This window comes from Chiloscyllium punctatum, chromosome 17 (assembly GCF_047496795.1).
Source record: "Chiloscyllium punctatum isolate Juve2018m chromosome 17, sChiPun1.3, whole genome shotgun sequence".
Classification (NCBI taxonomy): Eukaryota; Metazoa; Chordata; class Chondrichthyes; order Orectolobiformes; family Hemiscylliidae; genus Chiloscyllium; species Chiloscyllium punctatum.
Window position 1 is genome coordinate 13,771,232 of NC_092755.1, and position 20,882 is coordinate 13,792,113.

A 20,882-nucleotide genomic window follows, 5' to 3' on the forward strand; every position below is an offset into this window, starting at 1 on the left:
TTCAAACTCACATCACTTGTCACACCATTCTCGGATTCATGCATCTCATTAAAACTGAGTGTAACAGCGAATTTTTACTGATTTTTATGAGTTATCTGCCCCTGTCAGAGCTATCAGTGAATAGTTTATTTTTCAGTTATGTACTGTTTATAACCTACATCCGTGGTAATGATTATTGTAATACTCTCTAATTTAACCAAACATTCCTGATGCACCCAGACTGTTAGATATGGACGTATGGACTGTCCTGTTCTAGTTCATTAGATGCTCTTTCAAAAGTTTACCTAGGTGTTATGTATCACTGCCAACTCATTTTTTGTTTCTTAGGCACACAGCTTTCCTTTACTATGCATTTTAGGGTCGGAGCAATTTGAAAAAAAAGATGCAGGGAGAGACATTCTGCAATGTAAGGAGGTGCTTTTAATCTCCGAGTCCAAACTGTTTAGTGACACACACTCACATTCTGAACATAATCACTTTAGACATGCTCCATATTAGGTTGCCTAAACTGAATTTAGAAACGCAGATTAGAAATGGTATGTTATTTTGTAAAGTGAGAGCGACTTTGACAGCAAAAATAAAGTCACTAATTTTGTTGGTTAATATATTGAAGTTCTTTTTAGCTTTATCTGCTTGTGGTGGAATGTAGAATTAAAGGGAGTTAACTTCTAATTGAATATTCTAAAATTAATCACTTTGGACAAGCTCTGTGTTCAGTTGTCTAAATTGAATTTTGAAATGTTTAGTATGAATTACATGTTATTTTGTAGTGGGACAGAGACTGGCAGTGTCCTGGGAAAACAAGCTCAATTGTTTTACTAGCTGGTAATATGTTTGAACTTTGATTTTAGTTTTATCTGCTTGTGAATGAATGTAGAAATAAAGGGAGCTAACATCCGAATGAATTTGTTTTTCTTAAACAAAATACTTACAACTATCATGTGAAACACACCTGAAGCTACTCAATTTTACTTCCACCATTTAAATAAAAACACTCCCAAAGAAGCTATTCAGCAAAATAAATATCCCAAGATGTGTATATGTCCATGTTTCAGCGTAACCTCGTAAATACATGATCCCATGTGTTCGGGCTGTACAAGCTGAGACCAGGATCTAGTCTGAGCCTCCAGCAGGAAACCAACAGGCGGAAGCTGTGATCCTGCCCCTTTCCGATGGCCATATAAATCCTGGGCACTAGACCGTAATTCAACACTCCTGGGTCGGCTCTGTTTAGAACGATCTTGACAGAACCGCTTCCCACAAGTTATCAGAATGATTGTGTCGACAATTTTTCTCAGTTTATTCCTTACTTTCTTATCATGTGAGTGTTTTTTGTTCAAGTCTGTCTTTGTCACTGTCTCAATGTTAGTCTACCGCAGGAATGTAAAAGACTCAGCCATCATTTCATCAGCATTAATGCTCATGGTTTATTTGTTTTCTTTTTTAAAGGTGTCCAGTCGGAGATTGTGTTGACTCAGCCAGAGGCAGAGACTGGCCGTCCCGGAGGCAGCCTGAAACTGACCTGTAAAACCAGCGGCTTCGATCTTAGCAGCAAATACATGAGCTGGGTCCGACAGGTTCCCGGACAGGGTCTGGAGTGGCTGCTTTGGTACTATAGTTCATCCAGCAGTAACTATGCACCAGCGATTAAGAATCGATTTACTGCGTCCAAAGACAATTCAAACAACATTTTCGCGTTGGACATGGGGAACCTGAAGATCGAAGACACCGCCATCTATTACTGTGCAAGATACCACAGCGAGAGGAACCAGGGCTGGACCCGTTCAAAAACAGCTCGAGGGAACATTTTGTCAATTCCATCATAAACTGACGGTCAGTACGAGTTTTAAATGTAATTATACCAACTGCGATCTGAAGCAGACCTCAGGCTGCCTCTTACAAAACTATCAAAGAGGAAATGTACCATTTAAACTAGCAAACTGGTGACGCAATGGGACAATGTTTTGGGCATGTCGTATGTACTGCTAACACTTCCATCAATTAAATGCTCGGACAAAATGTTAGTTTTAATATATCTGACAGCTCAGGAAATCACTGCTAATTGTTATGTCAACTATGGCATTAATTCTAAACATGATCAGTACGAAATGGCTCTTTCAAATGAAAATTGAGACCTAGAGTAAAGAACAGAGAATGAGTGTACTGGTCTACATCATTGTGATACTACAGTGGGTCACAGTGTTGTGCACAGCGACATCCTCATACAATAACCACTGACAAGTGATTATCTCAAATTGGTGATTTCTACCATGGCAGAAGCGAGAAATAATGTGAGATGCAATTTAAACACAATCCAGTCGTGCTAGTTTGTACAAATGTATAATTTTTTTCTACCTTCTTCGTGTTGATTGTCAAGTTAAATGCAGACCAAACCTGGAAAAGTATTCCAAGCTTTCAAAATACAATGAAGAGTAAAAGCTGAAATAATGCACCAAATCATTCTTAGAGGAGTCTGAATCACTGCTTTGCAGGAAGTGAAGAAATTATCTGCATTTTACAGTTTACAGTCTGTCATAGTATTTGACACAACGTGTCTCACAGTGATATAGCTGGAGTGACACTGCAATTATGATCAATACAAAAACCTATTCAGCCTCCATTGTTTGAAACTAGTCAGTGATTACTTCTACAAACCGTCTTAACTTGCAGTGCAGTATTAATTCTGTGGGGTTTAATGCCAGTATCACTATTTAATTTGTAAAAGTGTTGGGTAATTATCGATACACCATTTGGGGATTTTGAGAATCAGCTCATGTGTTACTCTGTGAAGTATAAAACAGTATTAAAATTTATCAAGAATGATCAGAATTCACTAGCGCAATTATGTGATGAAGATTTATTGTGACTTTATTTTGGCTGTGGTTCTGAAAATTAAAAATGATGGTAAATTTTTGATTTGATTTATGCAGAGCTAGTTATTGTGTGACCCAGTCCAGAGAATGTAACACTGTGACTATCTTGATTACTGGGGCCAAGGGACCATGGTGACAGTGACTTCAGGTAAGAACTATGAACTTTCTTAGTAACTTTTTAAAAACTTTCTATTCATGTGACTAATTTCTGAATTAAATGAAACTCAGATTCTGTGCTGAGTTTGGTTTGGTTCGGATTGATTTTTGTTCAGACTGATTATAGACTTCAGTTAAGGCTCAGCAAATAGCTAAAATGGTGATGATGGCGTCAGTTGCTCCGTGTATCTCTTTTTTTTTGATCAGATGGGCATTCTGTGTGGTTGGGTTACTTGAAACACTATTGTCTCTTAAACAGTCAGCTATAAATAATGTTTAATGTCAGTGACACACTGACTGTGAGTTTTATTGTCAACAACAAACGCTAAGAATTCAAAGATGTTTGAGACATTACCAAACATGATTAAAATATGCTAAAATATCATTATTCATTTCTTGAATATATGTTCTGACCATGATTATATTTTCTCATTTATTTTGTTGATGACAAGCAGGTTAGAAACTGTCATAAAATTTTCTTGCGGTGCTATATTGCAATTTGTTGATTAGATTCTGAGTTGTTTTACTTGATTCTGTTGAATTGAGTTGATTGGATTTTGGCTTTGTTTTTACTTGGTTTTGTTGAAGTGTGTTGATTGGTATTTGAAATTGTTTTATTTGATTCTGTTGAAGTGAATTGGTTGGATTCTGATTATGTTTCATTCAAATCTGTTGTTTTGAGTTGATTGGATTCTGATTTTATTTTCCTTGATTCTGTTGAATTGAGTTGATTGAATTCTTATTCAATTTGTGGAATTGATCAGCGTTTTCATTCTTTCTGTAATTGGTGTTTTCTTTCTGGTGAGGAGATTGTCTCTCTGGATTACATCCATTTGTAACCGTCTGAAAACCAACTTAAGGCAGAAACCCAGAAGTGTGAGAAATGAAAAAAATAAGTTTTTAATGCATTGAATTTTTAAAAAAAGAACTCAGTTCTAATTGTAAACTAACTGAATTTTGTTTTGAGTAGCCTCATTCAAAATAAAATTTGGGACTAAAATCTGAAACTGCAGAATTGAACAGATTATGTAATTGAAACTAACTTAAAATTATAATGCGATAATATTTGTCCATTCAGTAATTTTGTTTTGACCATGAAGTGATTAATCAATATATGCCTTCAACCGCTCGACTGTGTGCTGCACAGGATTGTCATGATCAAGAAGGGTGTGCAGGTTGGAAATAAACTGTTGCCAGAAACGTTACAGCTTTAAGTGTTAAGTCCCCTCACAAACAAGGTTGCTGTTATGACTTGTTATTTCTATTCAATTTAATCATTAGTTTGCTTGATTCTGAGCAGCTTTGTTAGGCTTCAATTTGGTTTTTTTTGTGTGAGGTTACATCATGTTCTTGGTTCTGTTGAAAATGTTTGCAGAGCCAGTTCTGCTGCAAACACACCATGTTGTGATCTGGTGATCGTTCATCTGTTGAGGAAGGACTGTGCTTGGGTAACATTAAATGTGTTATATTTGGGAAACCGTTTCTGGTTTCTACATTGTTTTTGCAATGTTAACACGGTTGGTGACAGTGAACCGCTCCAGGTTCCTCATTCAATGCAATCAGCATGCGAGTTGACATTTCATAAAGCCTATTATTAAGTGAAAGGCAAATCGCAAAGGTTTTAGAAATGAAGGGAAAACAGATACCTTCGGGCGCCATTTTTACTTAAAAGTAATAATTAAGGATTAATCTAATCCATGCTTTCCAATCCAAATTCAGAGCTCCACTATCTAGTTCAATCACAAGGTCTGTCTTTAAACAGTTTACAAGTCATAGAGAAATATAAATAGCATTTCAAAAGTCTAATGTTCTAATAGTTCTTGCTCTTGAGCAAAAATGCCATGACTGTGTTATAATTGATCAAGAAACACCTTTCAATTCCGCTGTACACTACATACATATTTTTCTGACTGGAAAAGATCATTGGCAAAGACCATTTGGAAATTCTGCACAATTCTATGAAGAACAGATCGGTTTCACTGCTTTGATCAGTTTCATACGTAACTTGAGTTAATTCATTGTTATGTCCCTGATTAAACTGGATTTGCAGGATAAAAATAAAACATTAACTGAATTATTTAATCTGCACAGTGCTTTATGTGTTCCCAATCTGTGCATTTTAAATAAATAGTTACATTTTACAAAAAAAATCAACTGAAGAGTCATTCTTTCGGAAACAACTGCTATAGTGAATTATGTGACCAAAGACAAATTTTGGATTAATTAAAATAATTCACTCATGAACTCGCAGGGCAGCATGGTGGCTCAGTGGTTGGCACTGCTGCCTCACAGCGCCAGGATCCCAAATTCGATTCCACCCTCTGGTGACTGCCTGTGTAGAGTTTGCACATTCTTCCTGTGTCTGCGTGGGTTTCCTTCGGGCGCTCTGGTTTCCTACCAGAGTCCAAAAGATGCGCAGGTCAGGTGATTTGTGCAATTCAGCACAGCCATAGTGTTCAGGGATGTCTAGGTTAGGGTGCATTAGTCAGGGGTATATATAAATTATAGGGAATGGGTCTGGTTGGGCTACTTACTGTTCAGAGGGTCAGTGTGGAATTGTTGGGCCAAATGGCCTGTTTCCATCCTGTAGGAACTCTACTCTTAAAACCATGGGAGTACTTGCTGCAAACACAGAGAATTCATTTTACATCGATGTGTTCAGACGTGTGCAGAGTTCACAAATTTGCAGAAGACATGAACTAGAGGATAACGGAGCACATTGTTTATTCAGACACTGAAAATAGAGTAATATTTCTTTTAATTAATATACTTGACTGATTTATTGCAATGTAGCGATCCAAAGGAATCTGCTCACATTTGTTAAGTGTGACAATCGTTTAGATTAGATTTCCTGCAGTATGTCCACACCGAGTCACCGAGTTGGGGTCCACACCCCAACAAGTCCACACCGACCGTCTGAAGAGTAACCCACCCAGACCCATTCCCCTACCCTATATTTACCCCTGACTAATGCACCTAACACTATGGACAATATAGCATGACCAGTTCACCTGACCTGCACATCTTTGGATTGTGGGAGGAAACCCAGACAGACACAGGGGAGATTGTGTAAACTCCACATCGGCAGTCACCCAAGGCTGGAACCGAGCCTGGGTACCTGGATCTGTGAGGCAGCAGTGCCCACATTTACTTAGACATCTGTTAAAGCGGGCAACTCCAGACAGAAGCATGTTTTCAATTCATACCTTTTTAAACATTTTCGTTCATTAAAAGCAGTAAACAAGAAAATGACCTTGCCCTGATTCCTTCAACAGAAATGCTTTCCACACTGAAATGCAGTATTGACTTTATGCAGTGCATGCAAAATCTCCCCAGTTCAAGGAAAGTTTTGGGCGGCACGGTGGCACAGTGGTTAGCACTGCTGCCTCGCAGCGCCGGAGACCCGGGTTCAATTCCCGCCTCAGGCGACTGACTGTGTGGAGTTTGCACATTCTCCCCGTGTCTGCGTGGGTTTCCTCCGGGTGCTCCGGTTTCCTCCCACAGTCCAAAGATGGGCAGGTCAGGTGAATTGGCCATGCTAAATTGCCCGTAGTGTTAGGTAAGGGGTAGATGTAGATGTAGGGGTATGGGTGGGTTACGCTTCGGCGGGGCGTTGTGGACTTGTTGGGCCGAAGGGCCTGTTTCCACACTGTAAGTAATCTAATCTGAAAAAAAATGTAAAAATAATTTAGAGAATAATCCATTGCCTCCGGATCTGTGCTTTAATTGGCGATATTTCCCACCTCAATCATTTTATTAAATACAATGACTTATTAAGTTTATTAACTCAGTGGTTATTTATGTTCATTGTGAACACATTCTCGTTCACATTAATCCACTGGTTAGTTCCTCTGATGAATGTTCAAGTACAGTGAATATATTTGACGTGAGGAGTTGAGCAATGTATCCTCTAGGATTAAGTCTGTTGTACAGTTTGTTTCAGTGCTATCTCTGACTAACTTGTCAACGGTCCTGACCATTTGTAAATTGTCCAATTCGGATCCCTGAATCTCAGACAGTTCAATTTCATCTCGCGCTTCAAAACCATTTTTATCAGCCAGAAATACAATATTCGATTAGGTACCTCAGAATTGAGAGCCCTGACTAAGTTGTTCCAATCAGAACGAACGTTTCAGGAACAAAAGGCAGATAGCAAGAGTTTTGAAATTGGTTGTTGGCAACAAGAGATATTTGATTGAGCGAGGCAGATGGAAATATGCTGTATACTTTCTTTGTGCCTCAGTTATGCAGGACATGTTTCGTGGCACAATGTAGAATCAGAATTTTTGCATCTTATTATTTGAAAACCTGTTATCAGCTTTTAATGTCACTGGCAACGGTCATATTACACTTCAAAACATTTTAATCTTTTTCAGACTAAGTAGACCAGCTGGTGCAGCAACATTCACAGGGGAAAGAGGAAGGGGGTTCGAGGTTGGAATCCAGTGACAGTGAATTGATGGCAATACAATTCCTAGTTTTATTCCTCTGTAGTTCCCATAGAGTTTGAACAATTTGGAGCTGCTATCAAAGTATTCTTGGATAAATGTTGAAATGTTACTTTCATTGTACAAACATTCTGGAACAATTCCTGGTTGTTGGAAGGTGTTAATAACTAACATGGTTTATGTACTGTCAAACAGGTGGGCTGTGTTCTCTGTGATAGTGTCGAGCTCATTGTGTTCAGGTCTGTTGTGATGTTGTAGTAGTGTTCCTGATTCTGTGCCAGGTGGCCTGTGTTCACTTACAACCTGTTAGAGAGGTATGTAACACCATCTCTTATCAGGTTACTTCAGTGCAAGAAAGCAGATTGAGATGTTTGGGTGTTTGTTGGAATTCCACTCACAGAGGCCAGTGAAATCTATTCAATCGCTGTCCTGACTTGTGTCTCTTAGATATTAAACAGAATTTTGGCAGTTAGCAGCTTTTTCCAGATCAATATTTGTTCACAAGCATTTGGGCATCGCTAGATGGTGTTAATGGAGTAAGTGCTCAAAGAAATCCCAGCTTTTGACTTGCTGTTCTAACAATATAATTTATAACTAATCCAGATTGAATCATTTTCGAAGCATATTTGATGAGATGATCCTTCGGCTGTTTTTACTTTATATTAAACCAGTGCTGTAGCTGAATTTGATTGTTCAGTCCGGTGGGGGTTCCGCTGAATCCAACACTTGCAGCAGATGGAGATAGCTTTTCAGATGGTCTTCAATTGCTATCTCCGACCATCCAGTCCCTCTGCTAAGAATCCTTTCTCCAGCAGGAGTCAAGCCAACGTAATCGCTGTTTATCTCAACAGGTGTGAGCTCTTGTGTCAAAAACATGAAAACAATTTGGTGAAGAGGGGGTCTCTGGATGTGAAAGGTTAACCTTGCCTTCTCTCCACAGGAGCTGCTAGACCTGCTGAGTTTCTTCAGAAATTTCTGTCTTTTATTTTGGTTTTCTAGCATTTAAAGTTTGTTGTTTCATTGAAAAAAGTTCTGTTCGATTAAACACGTTCTTCAGAGAAAAGATGCATTTGAACAAATTGCGAATGTTCAGAGATATGAAAGATCAGAGAATCATTGAATTTGAGCACCCTGATCTCGAGCTGGAGTTTCACAAGAAACTATTATGAAGTAACAACCCACTCCAGAGTGCAGTGGCTGCTGTAATTGGGTGGAAGTTATTTTGATCACTCAAATAGAGAATGTCAATGATCTCATTCCAAATACTCAACAGAATTCTTTTTAAAGCATGTGTGAAACAATTAATTTGTTGAAATATTTTAATAAAAAGTGTTCACCGCCAGTGCTAGTTTAATGAATGACACAATGATAGGAAGGTAGGAGCAAGAGGAGGGCACTCAGCCCCTCGAGCTGTTCCACCACTTACTTAGATCATGGAGCATCTGTGAGCTAAATCCGCAGGTCTCCCTTTGGCTAAAACTCTTTAACACCTTTGATTAACAAGCAAAAACTATCCCAGATTTACTGATTCAGTAAACAAAGGGAGACACCATTTCTGAAAGACATTCCTGTGAGTACTGTGAAACAATGAGGCTGGAATTAATTGCTCATGAAAGTAAACTTTAAATCTCTGACTATTTCCAATTGAAACATCCCAATCGTCATATTTCATTAAGTTAACACTATACTTCCCTGGAATAAAGAAATATAATGTGTGATTGCCTTGCTAAAAATGAGGGATGCTTGATTCCTACTATATGATTAAGAAATAGCTCTGTTCCTTTAGTGAAAACACAGTCAAATCACACAAAAGGAAACCATGTCATCTTGTGTAGACACACAAGTGCCTCAAATTATTTACAATTCTTCCAGTGGTTGTTTGAATCTCTAGACCGGTGTGGAAGTGTCAGACTTTTTATATTGTCTTGAGAAACCAGTTGTCATCAGTCTATTTGAATTGCTGAAGTTGGTGTGGTATTAGCACATTCACAGCGCTGTGAGGAAGTGAGTCCCATGGCTGTGATTGAGGAAGAGGAAACGGGCAGGGAAATAGTTGAGAGTCAAGTTGAAGTCTGATTTGGAGGAAAGCTTTCAGGAGAAGCATTTACATACATGTGCGCCCTTATCCTCAAGGGTCACAATTTTGGAACATGCTGCCGAAGAGACATGACAGCATGCAAAATGGAAGCTGAAGAAGGCACCTTGGCCCCTCTAGAAGGCTATTCCATTCATGGGATCATCATTAATCTTGCTGCTCACCAATCTTCCCAACACTCGATAACATTGAACCTGATTGTTTACTATTCAGCAAAAGAATGGTGAACCTTTGGAATTCTCCACCACAGAAATTGATTGAGGATAAAACATTAAATGATTTCAATAAGGAGATAGATTCCTTCAATCTTTAAAAAAGTGCTACAGATATGTGGGAGAAAGGGAAACAGGCTACAATATTGGTTGAAAGCCATGAAAACATTGAATGGGACATGGTTTGTAGGTTTGTAAGTTTGCATGTAATGCCAACATTGGTGGTATAATTGGCAGTGAAAGTTATCTAAACGTACAATGAGATCTTGATCAGCTGGGCCAATGGGCTGAGGAGTGGCAGATGGAGTTTAATTTAAATGAATACGACATGTTGCTTTTTGAGAAGATAAATCAGGTCACAACTTACAGGGTTAATGGTAGGGCATTGGATAGTGATGTTTAAACACAGGGCCTTGAGGGTCCAGACTCATAGAGTCTTACAGGGTTAATGGTAGGGCACTGGATAGTGATGTTTAAACACAGGGCCTTGAGGGTCCAGACTCATAGAGTCTTACAGGGTTAATGGTAGGGCACTGGATAGTGATGTTTAAACACAGGGCCCTGAGGGTCCAGACTCATAGAGTCTTACAGGGTTAATGGTAGGGCATTGGATAGTGATGTTTAAACACAGGGCCCTGAGGGTCCAGACTCATAGAGTCTTACAGGGTTAATGGTAGGGCATTGGACAGTGATGTTGAACACTGAGGAACCTGAGGGTTCAGACTCATAGATTCTTGAAAGCGTTGTCTCAAGTACCTAGTGTGTTGAAGGTGTTTTGCATATGTACCTTCATTGGTCAGGGCACTGAGTGCAGGAGTTAGGGCTTCGTGTTGTAACTGTCCAAAACATTGGAATGAACTGCCAGAGGAAGTGGTAAATGCAGAGATAGGTCCAACATTTAGAAGACATTTGAACAGCTAAAGGAACAGGATATGTCTGGATGGATATGGGTCAAAGGCAGGCAAGTGGAATTAGTTTAATTTGGGAACTCTGGTCAGCATGGATGAGCTGGACCAAAGGAACTGTTTCTGTGCTGTACGACTTTATGACTCTCTGACTTTATGTTGGAGCAGGCTCAAAGTTGGAAGGTGGTGAGCAAGTGAGGGGCTAGATTGGGCATGTGGGAGAGTTTGGGCTGGTAGGCTGTGAGGTGTTGGCTGGCTGCTGGGTAAGCTTGCATGCACTCTGTCAGGCAAGGTGGCATCAAGGTAAATGGTAATGGTCACAGGATAATTTGTTTGAATTGTGCTTGGTAGGTGAGGGGTAGTTTGAGCTGAAATGCAGGAGGTCTGTCTTTGCCAGACAGGTTTATAGAGAGGTGGGAAGGATGCCAGGCTGGTTAGTGTAGAGGTGGGCAGAGTGCCAGGATGTTTCAGGGTGGAAGGTCACTGTAATGAAGTGACAGGTGGACGTGTTGTCAAAATGCAAAGCTCGGAGTCTGGCAAAATGGTAGGTTGTAAAGCACAGATGCGAAAGGAGCGAGGATGCAATGTGCACAGGTTGACTTGGGTAAGATGAGAGGTCAGTGATCAAGGGCTGAGGTCATGTCTTGGGTAGTGAGCTTTTGTCAGAAGTTGTGAAAATGATGGTGCCAGGTCCAGTCAGGGCCAGATTCACCATGGGCCAGGTGCAGGGTGGCAGGAGTGTAAATGAGTGAAAGGAATTGAGATCATATGTCCTTCTGGAATATAGAATATTGAACATTACAGTGCAATACAGGCCCTTCAGCCCTCGATGTTGCGCTGACCTGTGGAACTAATCTGAAGCCTATCTGTCCTATACTATTCCATTTTCATCCATATATTTATCCAATGACCTTTAAATGCCCTTAAAGTTGGCGAGTGTACTATTGTTGCAGGCAGTGCGCTCCATGCCCCTACTCCTCTCTGAGTAAAGAAACAACCTCTGACATCTATCATCTATGTCCTCTCCTGCTAGCCATCACTATTCAAGGAAAAAGACTTTCACTGTCCACCCTCTGTTTATCTTTTATGTCTCAATTAAGTCACCTCTCAACCTTCTTCTCTCAAACAAAAACAGTCTCAAGACCCTCATCCTTTCCTCATTAAACCTTCCGTCCATACCAGACAACATCCTGGTAAACCTCCTCTGATCTCTTCCAAAGCTTCCACATTCTCTCTATAATGTGGTGACCAGAACAGTACACAATACTCCCAAGTGCTGCCACACCAGAGTTTTGTACAGCTGCAGCCTAACCTCGTGGTTCTGAAACTCAGTCCCTCTATTGATGAAAGCCAACACAAAGTATGCCTTCTAAATAACTCTTATCAAACTGGCTGGCAACTTTTAGGGATCTATGTACATAGACACCGAGATCTCTCTTCTCAGCTACACTACCAATATGGATTGCCTTGGATGTGTTTTGTGTGATAGGGGTTGTGTGTTCCGGGCATGAATGGGTAGGGTTTGTCAATGTGAGTGGAAATTTAGGTCTAGACAGAGTAAGTGCAGTGGTTAGTCTGAAAGATGAGGTTTGGTGGTGAACTGTGTGTCAATTTGATAGTTATTAAAGTTAAAGATTACCAGTTCATTTCTCAAATCATATTTACGTAAATACTCAGCTGTAACACTCCAAAGTCTCTGAACCTTAATGGTCCTCCATTTTTCAGAGGCCTCCAGAATTCAGATAATTGTAAATTAGATGTTTCAACTTCCAGACAATTGGCATGAGTTCAGCCGTGACAGCCCTCCTCCCAGTCCCAGTGCTCAGCTCCTGCCTGTGCTGCTGCTGCAGTGACCTTCCTCCCACAGAGAACATTCTGCCTTGCATTGATAAGGGAGGAAGGCTCACTGGACCTGATTTCCAGCAAACACGAGGGGACACAACTTTAAAGTGAGGGGAGATAGGTATAAGACAGATGTCAGAGGTAGTTTCTTTACTCATTGAGTAGTAAGGGAATGGAATGCTTTGCCTGCAATGGTAGTAGATTCGCCAAGATTAAGTCATCATTGGACAGGCTTGGATGCTGCCTGAACTGCTGTGCTCTTCCAGCACCACTAATCCAGAATCGGATTTCCAGCATCTGTAGTCATTGTTTTTACCTAGGCATACAGACGTAGGTGGGATGGGCTTCAGATTAGTATGACAGGGTGGCGCAACATCGAGGGCCAAAGGGCCTGTATTGCACTGTAATGTTCTATGTTCTATGATTCACTCTGATTTCTCTCCGGGGGTACTGCCAGCGGTTGGGTATTTCCAGCAGCACGGTACCTCGTGGGACAGCACGCTGGTTCCGTGGTTAGCGCTGCTGCCTCACAGTGCCAGGGACTCGGGGTCCATTCCAGCCTTGGGTGACTGTCTGTGTGGAGTTGGCACTTTCTCCCCATGTCTGTGTGCGTTTCCTCCCACAGTCCAAAGATGTGCAAGCTGGGGGAATTGCAAATGTTGTGTTCAGTGATTGGGAGGTTAGGTGCATGAGTCAGGGTTAACTGTAGCATAATAGGGTAGGGGAATAGGTCTGGATGGGTTACTTTTCAGAGGGTGGGTGTGGACTTGTTGGGCCAAATGGCCTGTTTGCACACACTGTAGAATTTCGATGAATCTGCATTTCCTTGGTTTGTATTTTGTGAAATGTCTTTGCTCTTCACAGCAATCCAGTGAAAGTGTCAGTTGGTGAGATCTTCAAAGTTACTGGGGTGGGATCAGAATGTTCTTCTTCCTAAATTATATGGCAATGGTCAAGGTCGAGGGCATGTTTCTAAAGAAGGAACAAATGATCGTGATCAGTAACTGGTAGGAAACAAAAATAAACTCCCGTTATGCTGTAGACTCAGTGGGAGCAGACTGGCAAACGTTTACAGCTGAGGATACATTTGAGTAACTGATAAGGTCAAATGAACAGAAACTAACTTGCTCAATTGGTCATTCTATTGTAGAGACACCATCTCCCCCCACGCTTTATGGCCTGGTCTCCTCCTGTCAGGAGCACGACACTGGTTCTGCGACCTTTGGTTGTTTGGCGATGGACTATTCCCCTGACGTCACCAAGGTAACCTGGAAGAAAGGTGGGGAGTTAATCACGAATGGATTTAAGACTTACCCATCAGTGAGAAACAAGAAGGGAACCTACACCCTGAGCAGCCAGTTAACCCTGCCCGGGTCAGCGGCAGATTGCCCCAGCAAAATCTACTGTGAGGTTCAACACAGCGGGTCACACAAGAGCAAAGAAATGCCATGTTCAGGTACGTGTTGTGGGAACTGAGATAAACAGAGCATCTGGGATTAATATGAACAAGGCATTATTTATAACCGTTTTCACAGAATCACCTTATACAGCACAGGAAAAAGGCCCTTTGATCCATCCAGTTCACGCCTATCAATAACAGCCACCTAACTATTCCAGTCTCATGTGCCAGCAGCTGATCCATTGCTGTGACTTGCCCTTGCAAGGATGCATCGCAATACTTCATACTTATTATGAGGGGCTCAGTCTCTACATGACTTATAGGTGCTGAGCTCCAGGCTAACACCACCCTCTGTTTGATTTTGTTTTCCCCTGAGATCCACTTGGAAGCTCCTGGCCTTACCTTCACCCTGTGCCCCTGAGGCATTGATCTCTCCATCAAGGGGAAAGGTTTCATCCAGTTGACCCTGTCTATGCCTAAAATAATTCGAGACATCATGATAATCTTCTCCCTAATTCTCCTCTGCTCCAAGGAAAACCCCTGTGTATCTAAACTAGTTTCATAACTGAAACCCTCCAACCCAGGCAAGATCCTGGCAAATCTCATCAATACTGCCTTCAGTGTAATCACATTCCTTTGATAACATGCATACAACGCTTCAGTATGGCCTAACCAGTGTTCTATTAAGTTCCAGTATCATCTCCCTACTCTTCATTGTCAATGTCTCGAGTCCACTGCATTCTTGGTCCCACTCAGTGGCTTCCTGGGAAATGTCCTCCCTGTGATTTTCTTATCTCTCTCTTAAATGTGTCACACTGCTCTGACTCAGATTTACCAATAAGTGTCAGCTTCTCGTCCACTCTGGTCAAGTCATTACCTGATCTTACTAAAATTGTCCTTCCCTTTTTCAGAACTTTGGGCCAATTTCTATTCCTTTACAGTACAATCTGAAATCCAACTGATTTACGATCACTGTCTGCACAGTGCTCCACCATTGAGGTTTTACCCACTGGGTCGACTTCATTCCCTAAAGTTAAGTCCAGATTCACCCCTCTCTTGCAAGGTCTGGATTAAAATTCTCAATATTAAACACATACTTTGTTAAAATATTCTCCTGGGGGCATTTTCAGAATTCTGCTCCCTCTAAATTTTTGACTAAATGAATATCCAAGCCTATGGTGAGGAAGTTAAAAACCTCTTTTCTCACTCCCCGATTTAATTTACATTTCTCTGAAATTTGCCCATGTATGTTCACTTGCTCTTTTGGACCGATAGTAAGGTCTATCGTGCTCTCCCAGTAGTTATGTTTGCTGTATTTTGGTTTTGAAGTACTGTCCATTTGCCTTTGTTCGAGGAGGTATCCATGGTTTCATTTCTCTTTACAGCCTAAAATACCCTTGTCAGAATTGCGACAGAAGCAACATTCTGCATTGCACACCCCCAGCCCTCATCCTTTTCCATCTTTGCCTGTCTCGCCTGAAGGCACTAAATCCTGGAATATTGAATAGCCCACTCCTGCCTGACTCTCAATATGTCTCCGTGATAGCAACCGCATCATTTCCTCATTTATGCCGGTAATTCGTCTGCCTTGTTCATCAGACTCTGTCATTAAAACGAATACCATCCAACATTGCTATCTCCCTTTTGATGTTACCGGCCTATAGTTTCTATGCCTCCTTGACTCCCTTGCTGTGCCCTATAATTTTAGCCTTTCACATTGTCCTGCTGATCTTTCTGTGTGGATCCCAGCTTCTCCAGCACTCTGCACAATTATGATTCTTGTATCCATTAACCACAAGAAACCTTGATATATGAGAACTGATTGTATTTGTTCTGAAATTCGTCAGATAATTTATGCGATGTGTTTCCTAATGATCTAGGTATTCTCCCACCAACTCTTCTCCTTACCGTGAGCTCCAGTGAAGAAATCACAAGCAGCAAGTTTGCAACCGTCGTCTGTTCAATCATCGATTTCCATCCGAAGTCAATCTCCGTGAGTTGGTTGAAAAATGGCCGACCCTTGGATTCTGGTTTCTTCACGTCTCCTGTGTGTGAGGCAAACGGGAACTTCTCAGTGATGAGTCGGCTAATGGTCCCTTATGGTGAATGGTTCAACAGCGCAGTCTATACCTGCGAGGTCACTCATGGAGAGAACATTCAAAGTAAAAACATCACCGCACTCCAGGGTAAGAGACACACACTGAGAGAGCTACAAATCATTCTGAACTCTGATGTGAATCAAACACGCTCATTTATCAGGCATAGTAAACAGTACGGTACAGCTTCTCGTTTCCCAACATGCCACATATTGCATTTCAGTTTGAGTGTTACATTAGCATCGCTCATGACTCAACATTTTGGCAAGTCAGAAAAGCATGTTTCCTCTCTGTTGAAGATAGATATATAGACAGTGAGCTTTGTTAAATAGTTTATTGCCTGACCATGCTGGGAGAGGCTTTCAGAGGGCCGCTTCAAGGATAAGCTTGGGGGTGGAGGGGGGATATTGGAGAGATATCTGATTGAAACATAGAAAATACTGAGAGACTGAGGTCGAGTGAACGTGGAATAGATGTTTTGACTGGTCGGCCAGACTAGGACCCCAAGGGCACAATCTCAGGGTCAAAGGGGCACCGTTTCGAACTGGAATGTGAGGAGAAATGTCTTCAGCCAGAGGGTGATGAGGCTGTGGAACTTGTTGCTGCAGAGGGCTGTGGAGGCCAGGCCATTGTGTGTATTCAAGCCAGAGATAGATCGGCTCTTGTTTCGAGAAGACAGTAGAATGGCTGTAGCCCGAAACATCGATTTTCCTGCTCGTCGGATGCTGCCTGACCTGCTGTGCTTTTCCAGCATCATTCTGATCTAAACTCTGGATTGGCCGAACAGCCTTATTCTGATCCTCTATCTTATGATGTTGTGGTCTCAAAAAGATGTGGTTAAAATATGCAGTGACCCTTACTTGAAAATAAATCAAAATGCGTTCAATGCTTCATTCCCTGCTCAGGAATGACCTGTTGGCCTTGGACATTGTACGACATCGATTTTTATCTGGTACTGAACTCCTTAACTTCACTTATGGGATCAGACCCCAGACCAAGTGGGTATCACATCAACTGGGATAAACGTGATCTCAATGAGCTTCTTTAAGATGCTCTCTGTAATTAGTGGATGAGGCAGGAGAATAAATTCTGGTAAGAATGGTCCAATAGGGATGAATGAACTAGGAACTCGAGACAGGCTGATTTAGCCTGGTTTGGGGTAGTGATGTTTACACAGTGAGTAGTGGATGTCTATAAAACTAGTGCACATTTCCATCGCGTTTGTAGATTAATTTAAGACGCTTTTGTTTGTTTTTTTCTCCCCTGCTCTATGAAGAAATTAAAAAAACGCACCTTGGTAAATAAAGTGAAAGTACAGACCAGTTACGAACAAACTGAATGGAGGGAAAGACTTAAGGAGATGGGTGTCCTTCTCGATATCCAATACTGTACTCAATGTCTTGTTTTCCGATCTACTCCAAACACAGCTCACGAGGAACAATGACATAAATTAGAGAATGACATCACACCAATAACGCAAAGTATTTTTGATCACGTTAAATATAATGAACAGAATTTCCATGGCTGTTCACCGCTCCTGTAACACTTTAGAACTCTGCAAAGAGAATAATTATTATTTATTATAATTTGTCTAAAATGTAGGATGTGATTTGGCAGTCAGCATGACCAGCAGCATTTGCACCTAAGGGTTATGAACATGGAAATGAACTCATTATATTGAGATTACTCTTGTCACAAGTATCAATAGATGGTGTTAAGTGAGAGACAGACTCTGAAAGAAAGGTAATTCCATGGGTTACATGATGGTATCTTCGATTATTTTACTTTTTTTCAGGTTTCACTTGTTACAAAGCCAGTGTTCTTTAGGAGTAATTACAGAGGGTATGTTATAGGTAATCACAAATGCTTTCACAAATCAAAATACATCAACAACAGTAAGCATCGTTTCAGCAATAGTTGGAGTTGCCATTTTGAAGGTGGTGTCTTCACCCTGTGAAGAAGTAATCTGAAGATTGACTGTTTGTATCATAAAGGGGCATTTTTCATTAACTTTGATTTTTGTTTCATAGAAGATACCGAGTGCCACCCTAACACCGTTAAAATCCTCCCACCGCCAGTAGAACAAGTCTTACTGGAGGCGACGGTGACGTTAACCTGCGTTGTGTCCAATTTTCCTTCTGGAGTCAACGTGACCTGGAAACAAGAAAAGAAGCCTCTGAAAACAGAGATTGCTGACCAGCCTGGACAGAATCCCAACAGCGTGATCAGCAAATTAGACATTTCTACTGAAGCCTGGCTGAGTGGCGTTACTTTTGAATGTGTGGTGTACCATCAGAATCTACCGACTCCGCTGAGAGACTCCATCCACAAGGAGAAAGGTGAGCAGTGAGATTAAAACACAAAGGATCCCATGTGTAATCCAGATCCAGTTACATCAATGGCAGGCTTTGATTGGTAATGAACAAACACCGTTGGGAGTATTAATGATGCATGTGAAGGCAGGATAGCTAGGTAGCTGATTAAGAAAAAGATGGACCAAAGGATATTGTATTCTGATTCAGTCAGATAAAGTGGGAAGAAGCCTGGGTTGTGACGTCACCATCAGCAATGACAGTTGGACAGAATGTCCTTGTTGTGGGCTGGAAACATGGAGGCAACTTTCACATTAAACTCGACCTTTTTTACTGGACAGAATGTGTACCATTCTGCTCCTTTAGTAAACGGAAGTGAATAAATCCCAAATTAAACATGGCATATTTTAATATTTAGTGAAATTGTGATATTGGTTCAGCATTTTTTGGTTGATTTATATTTGTCTCAAATATTTTGCAGTGATTAATCCGCTGGAGCCATCAGTGTCGGTCCTCCTGCCACCAACAGAAGAAATCTCCGCTCAGAGGTTTCTCTCCCTCACCTGTTTAGTGAGAGGTTTCTCCCCCCGAGAGATCTTCGTCAAGTGGACAAACAATGACAAGCCAGTGAATCCCAGTAACTACAAGAACACTGAGGTGATGGCGGAGAGTGACAACATCTCCTTCTTCATGTACAGCCTGTTATCCATTACAGTGGAGGAGTGGGCCAGCGGTGCTTCTTACTCCTGTGTGGTGGGACATGAAGCGATTCCACTGAAGATCATCAACAGAACAGTCGATAAATCCAGCGGTAAACCAAGTTTTGTAAACATTTCGCTTGCACTGATGGACACTGTTAATTCATGTCAATAAAAATCTCAAAGTTGCATTTAATAATTCAACAGAAGTAATAGAAGTGTTTTTTTTTCCCTCCAGTTGTGAGTTAAATACTGAATTAATTGTTTCCCACCCTGACTTCCATTCCATCTGTGTAGTTAAAGTGGATTATTAACAGGTCTTGGACAAGTGTCTTGTGCAGTTAATGTTCTCTGCTCAGATACACCCTGGGTTAGAGACAGAGTAAAGCTCACTCATTGCAGGATTCCGCCAAATACCTTATCCATCCTAAATCCCTCTGTGACAAAATCTGACAATGTCCATTTTATGTCAAGGGTAGAGCACGAGTTTTGAACTTGGTGTTCTTGATTCCCCCGATTGGACACTCTTACAAAATTCATGTCAGTTTTAAACTGCCACATTGCACCAATTGGAAATGTAAATTTAAGACACGTAAAAATTAAATTTGATTGGAACATACCAATCGTAAATAGTGCAGAACAGTTTGAATGTAACCTTTGTTTCTGGGGAACTGCCAGGGATCTTGCATCAGCGCATGAGTTGACAGAATGTATCTTCACTATCACACCAAAGAGAATCAACAGATAAGTTGTCGTGAAGCAGAGGGGAGGGGAACGATGAATGGTCTGTCCTCTTGCTCCCTGTGAAGAGTTTTCATGGAAGATGTCCTCTGTAATGTAACCCAGTTACTAACAGGAACAGTCAGCGTCTTGCTTACTGTCCAAAGATTTTACATTTCCATGCAAAATAATACCTTTGAAGCATGTTGGACATGCTTGGCTCTGTTAACAAATGATTAACATTGATTCCCATAATCCCAAACTGGTGTTTGCATCGTCCCGGTTTGTATTCCATAGGTTTGTCTCAGTTTTCTGGAGCACATGGGATCAATTCTGGTATTCGAATACCTGATATCATTTTGTTTCACATACAGAACACAAGTCGACATTTTCTAATAAATATATTCAGAAATGTTATCTCTGGGGCAGTGGGGATTTGAACTCGAGACTTTTCTCTCAGAGACAGAAATTCTATCACTGCAACAGAAGTGTTGCTCATAAAACACTTATCTCTCCATGACAATGGGAAATGTTTCCTACAACACCAAGGTCAGATCTAATTATGGACAATCCATTAAAATTAGAACAATAAATTAGAATAATAAAAATTGCAGTCTGGTATAAGAACAGATACAGAGAGATGATCACAAATACACTCGTAATGACACATATACGAGCTCTCACCTAAAGACACATATTTATGTGCACACTCAAATGTGCATATAGATAAGATGTCACACATGCATACTCACACAGAGCCACACATGCAAGTGGCACTTGAACACTCTCTAAGCTCATACAAAAACTCACATACACCGAATGAAAATCATTTGCACAAATGAACAGGGGTACTCACACATAACCATGAGAAACATAGACACATGGTAGCACACAAATACATTTACATTCATACAGCACAATGCGTACAGACATACACGCATGAACACAGATACAAATTCCAAAAAATGTCCTCCCACTTGTCAACTCACACAGGCACATAAGTGCACAGAGATAAATATTAATATCATAATTTTCCCATTTTCAGAATCACAAACATACAATGACAGAGGCAGCTTAATTCATTATTTTTAAACCACATTGATCAGCATGGATACAATATCACATG

At 40.9% G+C, this 20,882-nt stretch overlaps 2 gene segments (V, D, J or C); both read left to right on the plus strand.

Moving 5' to 3' along the window:
* The first annotated feature begins 484 nt into the window (after positions 1-484).
* On the plus strand, positions 485-1,826 carry LOC140488199 (Ig heavy chain V region-like). The segment is given in 2 exon segments: positions 485-536; positions 1,450-1,826. Coding segments are annotated over 2 exon segments (429 nt in total).
* On the plus strand, positions 1,201-19,245 carry LOC140487740 (Ig heavy chain C region-like). The segment is given in 7 exon segments: positions 1,201-1,321; positions 1,450-1,833; positions 2,931-3,021; positions 13,682-13,987; positions 15,811-16,116; positions 18,057-18,365; positions 18,820-19,245. Coding segments are annotated over 5 exon segments (1,332 nt in total).
* Positions 19,246-20,882: the final 1,637 nt, after the last annotated feature.